This window comes from Falco naumanni, chromosome 9 (assembly GCF_017639655.2).
Source record: "Falco naumanni isolate bFalNau1 chromosome 9, bFalNau1.pat, whole genome shotgun sequence".
NCBI lineage: Eukaryota > Metazoa > Chordata > Aves > Falconiformes > Falconidae > Falco > Falco naumanni.
The window spans coordinates 27285803-27299891 of NC_054062.1; the positions used below are offsets into that span (position 1 = coordinate 27285803).

Below are 14089 nucleotides of genomic sequence, written 5' to 3' on the forward strand. Positions count from 1 at the left end.
ATACTTAAACACGATTAAATAATTTGCTGCACTGTACATTTGTGGCTGCATTTTTCTGCTTGAGAAATGGGTGTGCCCAATCTGTTTTTCCCCTGTGTCGCTAGGTTACTAACCATGCAAAGGACATCGGGAAACACATACTCCCAAAACTCTTTCAAACAGAATGAAAATGACTTCATTTAGACACAACTGTAACTTCCTGTTCACATTTTTTTTCTTAACTTCACAGGGACAACTAAAGTTACAGGGGTTTTTTGTTTGTTTTTAAACTGCATAGAGAGTTGTGTTGAGAGTCTGAAATCTTTCTAACAGTATTAAACATAATAGAAAACAGATGTGTTCTCTTTTCAAACATCGTTATGCTGGAAAATCTAGCTAAGCATGGATCATATGAGTCCTCTCTAGCTTATTCCTACGGTGGTCTGTCTGCACACGTCAGTGTGGTCTGCTTTATTAGTCTTTTCCAATGACTGTCTTTTTCAGACATGAATTACAGAAACATGCTAAAGTAATGAGTTACATGTTTTGGCACAGAGTAAAAAGAGTAACATCCACTGTGCTCCTCCTGCATCAGTATAAGAATCGGCTGGATGCCCAGCTATGGAAGTTTTTAAGAGCTGTAGCAAAATCATGGGTTATATTGCCATCCTCTGCTTGTTATTCTAGAGGGGAGTATGGGTTCCATAGTCAGTTCTTAGGCACAGCAATGGACGAGGTGTCCAGAACTAGCCAGGAGTAACACTGCATGGAGTATCTGTGTATTAGCTAGGAGCTTTGTGAGTGAGCAGCCAGAGAGAGCGAGCTGGGTTGAGAAACACATTGTTCTGCTTCTAGCCTACACTGCAGCAAAGAATGGTGGCAGAATGTTTGAACAAAAGTTCTCTACCTAGAAAATAACAATAGCAATCCTCACTGCTTATTTTCTTCCAGAAGGGAGAAAACAAAGCCAAAGACATGGTGTAGTTTCTTCTCATTGCTCTTTCTCAGGCAACACTGAGCCCTAGATGTACCCTTTACACTCAAAAACTAAATCCCAATTCAATCTAGACTCTAAAGTAAAATATATAAAAACATGACCCTCTAAAGGAAAAATTATAGATTTAGACTCAAATCCCACTTAGCTTAAACACCAGATATACCTTCCAAATTAATGGGTCTACTCATGAATAATGTCAAAAGCACATGGCAAACACCAGGTTTCTGAAATAACGGGCCTTTACCTCTGAAAGACTTCAATCGATTAACCACATCAAAATTGCATGTAAAAATTAATACAATATTGTCCAGCTCTCACTCCCCTCCCCTCCTTTTTTTTTTTTTAAACTGTCATTATAATAGCTTTCAGTAGTAAGGAACTTAGACAGGCATCATACTCCATCTTTCCAATCCTGAATTAGCACGCAAAGCAAGGGAGTGTCATTTGCACACACTTCAACCAAGCGTCTTTTCTGAATGCTGCAGCACTCCAGGCATGTATCCAGGCTATATACTTTTCCTTAAGTATTAAAAGAGGATACTGTGAAAGGATAGCAAAACTACGATAAGGTAGTCCTAAATCTCTCTCAAACTCAGTAAACAGAATCAGTAACTCTACGGAAATACAGCTTATACATGCATGCAAGAATATGTGGGACACTTATTCCACATTCCTTCTTTCATACGCTCCTTTGTCTAAACGTGAATGTTCATTAGTACCAAATCTCTTCTGCTGTTACAGTGCTTTGTGCCTTTAAAGGAAATCCAAGATGACATTTCTTATTATCTTGTTACAGTCAGGAAGCCTACCCATGTGTTTCCCACTCCTCACCCCCTTATCCTGTTTCCCTGCCAACTGCCCTTCCAAACACATCACACACTGCAAACATGTGGTGGTTATTGAGGATTTATTTTCAAAAAGCATTATTTTTGAAAGTGTTGCTCTGTCTTTGGTATGGATTAGACACATTTTTGCACAGCTCCATACGAGGAAGTCACTTTTTCAAAATATTTTACTGGTTTCTTTTTAAATTGTACACAGAGTAAGTGGTGGACCACTTCCAGTGCATAAACCCAAGCAAAATGAACAAGCATTTGCACAAGCTGGGTTAAGCGCTACAAATACATGTCCAGGTATTTACAAATATGCTTTGAAATAAACCAAACCCGAGCTCTTGCTTAACTTCGAACCCACATAGAAAGATTTTAGGGGCTTCAGCCAAGTACCTTCCTTTATTTTCTGATACGTTATAAAATCCACTACAAAATTCTCATTACTGATAAGCTTTTCTGTATCAAGTTCTGGGATTTCCCTGAAGTCAGAGGCATGCAATGTAGTCCTGCTTTACTGACCTACAGGAATCTCAAGAATGAGAGATCTGAGGGCACTGGCTTGACTCACAGTGATTTTGTGACAGAGCTGTTGGATTATTGCAAAATCCTGAATTCAAATGCTGGGGGGAGGCAGAAAGTAGTAAAGAAAAGCTAACAATGACAGTGGACTACTATCAATAAATATGAATGTATGCCTATCTCAGTGTAATAAAATATGCAAATCTGCCATAAATGAAAAAGGAAAGAAGATCATGTGGTATCATACTCCCTTTCAAAATAGCAACAGCCAACACTACCTGGCATCAACAGAAAAAGAAGAGCAAGAGCACAGCAAACAGAGAAATGGATCCTTGTTTAAAATCTAGGACTTTACACAAAGTAGTAGGGAACTGGCACCTCATTTTTTATAAGCTGGGGTTTTTTCTGCACAGATTTTTTAAAAAAAATATCCTCTATGAGTGATGGTTGCCCCAATGAATATATTTACCTTTTTAGACAAAAATCACATTATTTAAGTAGAGAGCCAGCAGATCTTAACCACTGTGGGATAGCTAAAGATTAAACACATTGATGAAGCTTTATCTGTTATGTTAAGAAAGAACTCCTGACTTTGCCAGAGCTTTTAGTACAAGCATGTTTCAACACAAAATAACACCCCTTATCCCTGCTGTAGATTATCTAAAAGAAAAGCGTTCTGATTAGCTTGCCACCATGCAAGGCCTCATACTTTTCCTGCAATTGATTTTAGGGACCAGGTTCATTTTTGTGTGACGAGTCATAAAACAAACAGCATGCAGAACACAAGAGGTTGCTAACAATTTCAACCAGTAATTTATGTCATCTTTATTGAAACGATACGCATACATTGCTTTAACATATCTTGTATAGCTCCAATTCTGATATTAAGTTAAAGCTTAAATCCTACAAAACTCCAGATATGGGTGGTTTTCTTTTTTAATCTCTATCATCTTATGTTCAGATCCACCTCAAACTTGTTAAGAGTCTGCATTATGTATTTGTTTCATCACAAATACAGCAGGAATCTCAAAGTCCAGGTCAAAATGACAAAATGCACCCTCCAGCTTTACTGAAGTTTATATATTATGCTTTTTAATAGAATGTGATTTAATTGAATTCTAGTGTTCCCATATATACCATTTTCATTTTTCACAGCAACAATTTTTGTCAATGGCCAAAAGTCCTAGCAACTCAATTCACAGGAGCAAATCTACTCATTAAAAGAAGTTTGAAAAATAAAAACTTAAAGTTAGTTGAACAAGACACCTTAATTACTTATATATTTAGTTATTACATGTTCCTGTTCTGTAAGAGTATAAACCTAAAAAAAAAGTTTAAATGCCAACATGGACACTTGACAAGTGTTTCAGCACTCTACAACTTTTTATAATGTCGTCTCCTTTCATATAAAGACTGAAGCCTCAGTTCAAGGTACCTCATTTCTCAGTGTCTTCAACAGCAAGATTAAACTAAAAAAGAAAAATATTTTTCAGAAAATCATGCACTCTGTGCATCTTTTCTGCTGTAATTAGTTCATGCATAGAAAAACTACATATATTTTTCATTTTTTAGTTGAAGGAAATCTATTTGTGTGTTGTGTAATATCCTTCAAGGCACACACAGCTACAGTTACTATTTGTTTATCTTCAGTTCTCTAAAATGAGTAATAAAACCTGATTTTGTCAGAACTAAAACTAAGCATCTTACTACTCAAGAAGTTTTTGTCTGAACACTGAGGACTCAACAAACTACTGCATAAATGACACTTTCCTTTAGCTTCTCACAAATGAAAAAAAAAAAAGATCATATGTAAAAAGATCTGCAGATTTAGTTCCCAAGATATTTGATTTTTAGATGCCTGAAAAATGCAGAACCCAATTTTAGGTATACAGGTACTGTTCATACTGCACTAGTTCTAGAATAGGATTCAAGTCTATCAACATGCACTATTGGCACCAACCAAAACAGTGCAGGGGGAAGGAGCCTTGAATTCCTAAAAGTTTGGGACATCGTGAAAATAGGTATTTCTGTCTGCTGAAGACCAAAGCTCCAAATCCTTTACTGATAATAGGGGTCTTTGCCTTTCATTTCCAAGAAATGACTATCAGAAAAGGCAATTCTCAGTGGCCTCACCCCCCGTTTTTTATAAGCCTGGAGTCCTGTAAGGAATGGGAAGCTAGATATCCATTTTATTCCTCTGCTGAGGTTATTCAATTTACTTTTCACAGAAGGGTCTCTTAACATCAAACTACGTATGTTATTTTAAAAAACCAACAAACCAAAACAAACCACCAACCACAGAAAAAAATCCTCAATCCATTTTTAAACAATGTTTTAAAAATGTAACCAGAAGAGGAGGTAGCATCAGTGTTGCCACTCTTCCACATATGCAACGAGCCTGAGGCTTACAAGATTTGACCAACAATTGCAGACTGATTCATTTCCCTACTCAGTATGAGTGAATTTACTCTGGCATCTGACATCAAAATAAGAGCTCTGCAAGCTTGTGGAAATTAACTTCTGTTTTCAAGATTTTTAACAACCATCCAGAGAACTCAGGATTCACTGCGCCAAGAAGAGTAGGAACATGACATTTCATAGACCCTCACTAGCTAAGACACTCAAAAAAACCAGAAACACAGATTCCATTCCCAGAACAGTTTTTGCATTTTATCCAACATATTTATCCCGATGACTAAGCCATTCTCCCAGGAGATGAGTTTCAGTCTTCAATCCCTCCAGACAAGATAGGAAACTGAACTTAGGCTTCCCCTCTTCCTAGGCAAGACTTAAGTAAATGATGTATAACAGAGCCTCTTCAGGAGATTTAAAAAGATAGTTAAGAGCTTTAACTGCATTTTGTAATTTTTGGTGGTTTCTGGTAGCTGTGCTCTGAGAACACCAATTAAGAGTTCTTCAGAACTACTGTCTGGACACTTATTATATACAGTCTAGGGAACTGCCCCACACCATTCTGCAAGATGACAACCTGCACCAGGTGTCTGTAGTGGCATAAATCTAGTTACACAAGGACCTTTATTACAAGTAAGCACCAACTGAAATATGGCAGTATTTTCAAATGACAGTCATAGGTGAAGGGATCTAAATTTTACCCAAATTCTGCCTTAAATGCGTAAAATGTTGCTTTAATTTTGTTTCAGCATGTCTAAAATTAAGTGTAAAAAGAAAGTTGACACTGCTTCAGAGTAACAATCCAACTGGCGAGGGATGGAAAGTGCACTGGCTTACAGACTACAAGTAGGTATTACATCAGAAACAACTAATTGCATCCATCATTTCTGTCCAGCAATTATCAGTTCCATTTTTTCCCTGGACTTCTCTATTAGACGTTGTATTTAATACTGCAGGAAAAAAAAATATCAAAAAGAACTTACTTGTTTTGTCCAATTGTTTCAAAATCCTTCACAATAATTGTCAGGGAAGATGAATTATCCAGAGCAATTCCTTTCAAGTCAAATTCAAGGATCTGAACAAAAAAAAAAAGTAGCAAAACCAAATTATAATTACAAGTTAAGTGTAAATTAATTAACAGCTGAGTAGCAAATACAACAAAATCATTCAGAAATAGATTTTGCATTTAGTGAGACACAGCCCAGACAAGCTTAAATTTGCAAAAGTAAAATTAAAAATGCTCATAGCACATTCTTGATTCGGTAGTTACTACTAATAATAACAACAGAAAAAGAACTAAATTGTTTAATAGTGGGCCATAACCTCTTTTGCAGTTCCACTTCCTCACACTAACATAAGTATTTTCTTATCATTCATAAGATCTGATACTATTCACCTGCAATACTGGTTGAAGTCAGTTGCTGTTGAATTTAGACAAATATTTGTAGGTTCCCTTTCTTTGTACTCCCAAGCACAAAATATAAGAATAACCTTTACCTTTCATTTCTGGTTGTGAGAAAACAGTACTAAGAAAACACTTTCCCCAAGAAAAACATTACTGAAAGTGCAAAATAGGACCAGTCCTATAAATAAACCATAAGGAACTTCAATACATGATTCATTCTAATTCTGCAGGGTTTTTTCCTAGTATATAATAAAGGATCCAGGTATGTTCCAATACATGTGACAAAGCAATGGCTGAATATCATTATCTCCAAAGTAAGTGGGAACAAAACTAGGGCACAAACTCACCAGATATCCATCTACTTTCACATAAAAACATTACTTAATGAATTGTAATACACAGCACAGGATGAATCCATTCATCCAAGTTTACTAACACCTATCACTAGTTCTATTCCTAACTGATATTCACAGCTGCAGAAACGGACTTAACTTTACAAGCATTTTGTCTTAAAAAAGACCAAGAATTGAATAAAAAAAATTACCTCATTCCAAACAGGATTAAGTTCACTGTCAATTTTCTTCGTTTTCTTCTTTTCATCTGTAAATACAAAGTGTGATGATCTGTTTTTACTAAAGCATGACACAAATATCACAATTTTTCCTTTCACTTTTCAAAAGAAAAGTTTGAGCTTTAAACCAAACATTTCAACTCATTTCCCCTCTTCCAGCAGCTACACATTTTACAAGCAAAAAGTCCTCTGGGTAATTTTACTAGATGAGGCTTTTTCTTCTGTTTTGTTTAAGCATAGCTAGATATATTCCCAAAAAGCAAAATGTTTAGATTTCTCAACCTTTTATGACCCTTGACTGCAACCTCAGTAATGATGAAAGAAAACAGACTAAAAGGCTTGGAGACATCAAACCAAACAGTGACCTCAAAGTGATGAACTTCAGCAGTAAAGAAAACATTGGAGCTACAAAATACTTGTGTTTAGCTCTGAAATAAAATCGCTTGGAAAATAAAAATACCTTAAAAAGATATGCTTACAGTGTCAACACTTTCTGCTTTAAATAAGCAAATATTAGCAGAAATATACCTGCATGTAAGAGGAAATACAGTCCATCCTGAAAAAACGTTTTCCAGAGGTTATGCAGATCACTTCACTGACATTTACTGTAGCCTAAAAATCACAAACTTTTCATACTTCTTGGCAAAATTTGCACTGGTCAACTTAAAAGTCATGGGAGTTGGGGGGGTGGTATAAATTATATACAGTGTGGCATTTCTATTCAGATTCCTTCTCCCCAGAGGAATAATACAACTCAAGTGCTGCAAAGGTCCTTTGCAGGCCTCCCTCACCTATTAAAAATGAAAACAAAATTCTGTTCTTACAACAGGTTCAATGCAAGTAACATGCCATGGCTTTATTTTTACTTTTTACTTGTGCTACACATATACAGCTCAATGGAGAACAAGTCTTGCCACAACATTCAGAAGTGCAAAAGAACACTCAGCTCTCTAAACATAAGTTGCATATATTAGTGATTAAAATGAGTATATTTAAGTGCAGTCAATAAACTAACTGCTGATCCATAAAACGGTCAGCCACAAGTCTGCTTCAGGCACACTCCTTGTATTTAAGGACTACAGTAAAGGTAATAGTGGTTTTATTATTCACAAGTTATAGCTAGTTTGCGAGGAAAATGTTGCAAAGGCCTGGGAAGCTAGAGTAAAGATATGCCAAATGGGGAAGTTCATATACCCACTATTCAAGCAGTAGGCTGCAGTGGCTCATTGCATTGGAATAAAGTGGGATGTACTGAAAGACAAAAAGTCAGCCCATACTGCAAATTGCGAGAACTGACTCACATTTATGTAACAGGAATTGCCTACCATTTATACAGGATATTGACTCACATCACACCACAAAGGAAAGAACTTTCATAACATACCATGCTGTGGACTCACATTTTGCAGAACAAAGAACTAATTAACATGCTAGCAAGAGAAATTCAACTTCATGTTATCTAATAGGAGACAAAGCATTTTCAAAACTGAATATCCCAGAATATCTGGGATCTGGCACTGATACTCCAAGTCCCCCTGCAAATAGCAGCTGGGAGTCTGGGAAAAGATGCTCTCAGTGCTGGTGAAAAAAGGAACAGTTGCAGCTGTTTGTAAAGGAGATAATGAATCACAGACCTGATCCTGACAGACCTAATGGACAGAAGTCCTATGATCCCTGCCTAACCTCAAATGTAACTCTGTAAGGTAAGGAAAGCCCTGACTTGAACAACAGTCAAGGCAATTCTTGACAAGGAGTAAAATTTTCTGCTCTGGACTACCCATTTTCATAAAAACAAGAGTAAGATTTACAATTCCACTAACAATATGAATATTCTAGATTATGCTAAGAAAAAAAACCTTTTCGCGTGATGTATTTCTGTGAAAGCTGGACGGAAAACACTGGGCATACTGGATTTTAGTTGTAATTTTAGTCAGTTTGAGTGTAGCACTCACATTCCTTAAGCATGTATTTTGCATGTATTTTCTTCACTTCACTTTCTTTTTATTAAATTTTTTATCATTCTTTTAACATACTGGGGTCTTGTTTGGTTGGTTTTTAAATTGTTGAAAAAGAGCTTTCTTCTCCCCACCAAAAAAAACATATTTGCCAAGGAGAGTTAGATGGACTGTCCAGTTATTCCAGGAGCTCAGGTAAGTTCCAGGTCCTTAGGCTGCCTTCCCCTACTGGTAATGAATCCAGCTACAGTAGCCAAGACAGTAAACCACATCAGGGTAAACCGTAAGATAGGGCCAGTCATCATTTTTAGTTTGGCCCTACCAAGCAGTAAGAGCAAGAAATTATAATGGATACAGGTAGGACACTTCATATACTTGTTTCTTTAAAAACTAACTACAATAACCTTGGTACTGTAGAAGAAATCATTATTTGCTTTATCTTGATAAAGGCATTATACTACCACATATTGTTTAATGTTCTCAATTGGAAATTAATGTAATCAGAACTTAGTGATAATCACTGAGATGACACTGTTCAAAAAAATTCATTCAAGACGAACTGTTTAAACAACTGTTTCATCACTAGAAAGTTAACTGCAGTACCACAAAACAACCAATGCTTACATCTTAAATTTTTTCTTCTATTATAACTACCTTTTTTATCAATTTCAGTAGGAATTATTGGGGAACAGCTGAAACAAGCATTATGTTTTAGAACAGTCTTAAGATTCAAAAGAGAATCGCATTTCAGTTCACTAGGTTTCCCGTAAAACTTTTGTGAATGAAGACGTAAGATTGCACGGTGGCAGCAACTACAGGATCAAATGGACAGACCTCCAAAAGTCAGGAAATTAAAGTTAGGGTAATTTAATTCTCTGCAAAACAGAAAGTGTAACTTTAGTGAAAAATTACACTCTAATACTCTTTGCTTTCACACACTGAAAATATAAACATAGCTATGAACTACAGCAAGCCTGCTGAAAAGCTCTTAAATTAAGCACAAATGGAAAAAGAAATTGCATTCAAGTGGGCCCAATCAAACAGAATGTCATTTCACATCACTTTTTCAGGCATAAAGCTGAATGAGGCAGGCAAAATGAATGACCAAAGCACTAAATGTCCTAGAATTGACTGTACATATAAGCAATTGTGTCAATTTTTACACCCGAAGTCAAGAACCTGACACGTTTTTCTTCAGTTTGGCGTATCTGACAAACCAAAAGAATTGTACTGGTTTAACCATTACCACTTAGTGCCACTTCAGCAAATGTCAACAGTTTTTCCTGTTAATTTAATTTAACTAATAAGTTGTCTCATGTAGAGTGACAATGAACTCAGAATTCTGCAGTAACAGCACCCAGTTCCAGAGAGCACACTCGTTTACTTTCAGGGTGTAGTTCTCTTTGAACAGTGAGTTGTTCTAAAGTAAATAAAAGCTCCATCCCCCTAGAATGAAATAAATGTGTAATTAAAAAAAATGTCAAATGCCTGCACAAAACCCCTATACTGTAAATAAGATATCACAACAGAAAGAGCTGCTTATTTCCTCTTAATATGTACCTAATATGTCACTGTATTAATCATACCAACTGTATAGTATATAACTAGCATAGACAAATCTGATACAAGTCCATCATATACATAGATGAAACTATACTAACATATGTGTGTTAACATATAAAGTGTTCGCAAAGTCACTTACTATTAGTTGTAGGATCATGGCCTTTTTCTTCACAGCATAGCTGTAAAGTTCTGAGAGATAATATGTGTTTTCATTGAAGTCTTAAAATACTGAACCTGACATCAGAAAAGGCTATGTAATGAACAAAACACTGTTCAATGAAATGTCAATTTCCACTGCAATTTTCTGTCAAATGAGTGCTGTTCTCCAAGACTTCTGCAAGAATACTTCAGTCAAGCAAGAACATGGGAACATACTGCAGGGCTATGGCCAAAGTCCTGCAAATGTCTGAGTCTTTTCCCAGTCTGGAAAATAAACTCCAAGTTGTGTTTTTTATGTCCCCCAGGAGACTCAGTGGGTATGTACTACTATGAAAGACTGCTGCCCTTTGACATACACCTTCCAAAAAATAAGACTGGTTTCCCATGTGTACACACTAAGAGGGTAAGGGGGAACAGGCTGTATATAAAAAAAAACCATCTATAAGCATAAACAGCCAGAACTTCAACATATTTCAAATATGATCCCTATGACCTTGCACCTGGCAACCAGGTACTCCACTTTCAAATTAAATCAGAGCAGTTCAATAGCTGGCAAAAGCCTGGTATTTTCTGACCCCCCTGAATCACTCTGGACAGAAAGCAAAATATCAGACTATTGATAGGTAGTAAAACTACATAAAAAGAAGTGGCAGCTATAATGAGAAATTCAATAATTAATAAAAAACTGTCACAATTAGGAAGCTGTATTTAAGACAATGGTTAGGCATGTTTGTGGACATAAAAAATCCCAGTTATAGAACATAAAGGATAAACATAAACTTATTCCTTCAATGCTTGTTACCCAGTTCCTGTGTTTGGATAATTGAAGGCCTGAGAAACAAATCCAGCAATGAAGAAGGAAAAAATTAAATCTGTAACTTGTATTTACTAAAAAAAAAAACGAATTAGGACACAGAGTAGGAACAGAAGTTTACATGGAGGAATAAACAGACACTTGAGGCATAAAGAAGCAAAGGCATAATAAACCAACTCTGGAGTATGAAACTGCTGGAGCAGAGGTAACACAGAAAGGCAAAACTGTGACAGGAAAGCAAAGAGAAAGGCAAGAAACTGAAAACAGAGCATGAACACTTAAAGCAGCAGGAGAAACAAATTGAACAAACCAGAGAAATTACAGTACACCAGTAACATCACTTTTTGCAGGGCAAATAAAATATTTTTTTAAGAATTTGGGATTTCCAAAAGCTACTGAGACAGGCTCAGCCACTTGCTCTAACACACAGGAGGGTAAAAAACGTAAACTTGAAAAAGAGAAGGAAAAGAAAGAAAATGGAATGATACCACAACTTTCTGATGCTGAAATAAAGTATACAAAAACGTTTTTATTTTGGAAGTTAAGATGCTGGACCTGTACTGCCTTGTCCTTTTCCAGCCTCCAGCAATATGTCATGATTTCAGATTTGGTTTCTAAAGGTGACAAACCCCTGCAATGATTTTTCATACTTTAGGAAATACCATTTCCATTTCAGTGCAATTAGAAAACCAGATCACCAGGAATTAAGATGACCATTTGTCACAACCTGGTTTAATGCTATTACACAATCCAAAATTGCTTGGAGGTTTATGCACCTTAAAGTTATGCTAATACTTGAAATCAAGTTCCTTTAGTCTAGGCCAGTGAGGAAATTATGTCAACGGGTAAAATATACTGAAAAATATAATTAGCTTTACATATAAATGTTCATTTTATCACACAGTTTTCTCCTTCTCCCATATGTATCTAACAAGCAATTAAAGTGTAAAATGTGGTTTCCTTCCTAAATCTTTTATTTTAACCCAAATAATCTAAACAGGCAAAACTATAAAGTGCAATTCAGTTTGTAAAAAATACCACCAAAACAAACCCAAACACCTTTAGTAGTGGTACTACTGTTTTTCAACACACTGGTAATAACAACAATAAACCAGTCACAATAAAAACTGGTACAGTGAGCAGTGGCTGTGCAAAGTAATCAAGGCAGAGGAATGATTGTTTCAGAGGGAAAACAACAACGTAATCTTCAATAGCAGAATGAAAAGTGAAATCATGCAGTTAGATTAGGGTTTTTAAAGCAAAGGGCTAAGCCTTTGCAAAAGCTTATAAAACGTGGATCCTGAAACAGAAGCACTGGTGGCCATAAAACACCAAAGCACTTCATTCACCCAGTTAAAACTTCACTGAGTTAACTCCTGTCTAATTAAAAAGTCTTCCCTAAAGTTACATCAGATGTAACTCCAGGAAAACATGTTTTCATAGATTTCCAAATACTTACATAGGGCACTGCCTTCAGAAAACCTCCTTCCTGAGTATGACAGTTTTGCTTACCTTTAAAAATAACAGAAACAATAGGATCTGGTTTCCCAAACTTGGTTTTAGGGATATTGGTCGCAGATTCCACAATCACCCGAAGCATTATTCCCAGTCTTGACTAAATGTCGATTGTTACCAAGGAAATGTAAGGAAGTCTTAAGCTTCAAACTCCTAAACTTCTGGACTGAAATGCTAGCAGGAAGAAGAGGCAGGGAATAGCTGGGTAACAGTAAAGAAGGTCTATGGGTGGATCTATGACGGACTAGCTACTGCAAGCTATAAAAAAAAAAAAAAAGGACCTGTAAATTGACACCAAGTTCTGCGTCGATGCAGAAAAGAGCTCTCGCTAGTAAAATCCGGTAACAGAAAGGGCACAGTGTAAAAACGAATGCACATTTTTTTGTTGTTGCTTTTACTCTTATACTACGTGGTCAGCCTCTCGTCAGTAACAAGGCAAAAATAAGCATAAGCAACATGAACATTACTCCCAACTCCAGTACTCAAGATACATCTGCCTCTTAGTATACCAAAGTACTAAATTTCACAACAGCTTATATTTTCTTCCTCTTAATTTTTAAAGCTTCTTTGTTCATAAATGTTTTTAACTTGCCTCCGTGTCAGTCTACAATCACAAAATACCTACGGTCTATCAAAACTAGTTTAAGTGCTCCCCCTTCAGTTGCACTCTAGAACAACTACGTTTAATGCGAAATAAATTTTGCATTTAACATATTGAATTTAGTAAATCCCTTGAGGAATTATTAAAATATAGATGCATAAGTAAAAATGAAAAAAGAATTAAGGAAACACCTCTGTTATAAATACCTGACTCATGAAAAGCAAGTTCAGAAATCTTTATTGTGAGGCAAAGTCAAAGAGCAAAAACCGCAGTGCTGGGCACATGAGACTAGTCAGAGGCGCGTGCTAAACGAGTTCAAATAAGAGCTACTCATACCATCAAGGTTGTGTCAGACACATACATACTAATTATTTCCTCGTAATTATTTAAACTATTCCCTGAAATTATTTTAATAACTCCACCCCCACTGCACTCGCATCTTTCAGTCGTTAGGGTCCCCTTGGTGGTCGTGCAAGGATGAAGCCAAATGTCTTCCTCGTGGTAAACTTTTGAGCTGAGGAAGACAGCCGACTACAGCACTTAGCGAAAAGCCAGTATCTGTTTGTGTGTCTCTTACAACCTGCAAAAATGTGAGATGACTCTCTGTATTGTTTGGAAATAAATACTTTCTCTCAGCAAAAATACATGCAGTAGGCTCCACTAAAATGGAACTAGGTAAAACTTGCAGTTTCTTTACATTACATTACTAGAGTAAAACTCTTCGCTGTAAGCTACCCCATGTTCAGCTTTACATCAGTTTTACCTC

The 14089-nt window shown here is 36.3% G+C and overlaps 1 protein-coding gene across 2 annotated transcripts in view; it reads right to left on the reverse strand.

The window, feature by feature from the left end:
• The window catches only part of MYOF (myoferlin), a 72166-nt gene extending 59221 nt beyond the window's left edge, over positions 1-12945 (reverse strand). The window contains exons 1-3 of one of the 2 annotated variants that reach the window (XM_040606600.1): positions 12720-12944; positions 6690-6745; positions 5724-5815 (exon numbers count right to left, since the gene is read on the reverse strand). In XM_040606600.1, coding sequence (XP_040462534.1) covers positions 5724-5815; positions 6690-6745; positions 12720-12807 — 236 coding nt within the window. In that variant the 5' untranslated portion in view covers positions 12808-12944. Of the gene's footprint in view, positions 1-5723; positions 5816-6689; positions 6746-12719 lie in introns of both variants that reach the window. The other variant, XM_040606601.1, reaches the window with a different exon arrangement.
• Between the last annotated feature and the right edge of the window lie 1144 nt (positions 12946-14089).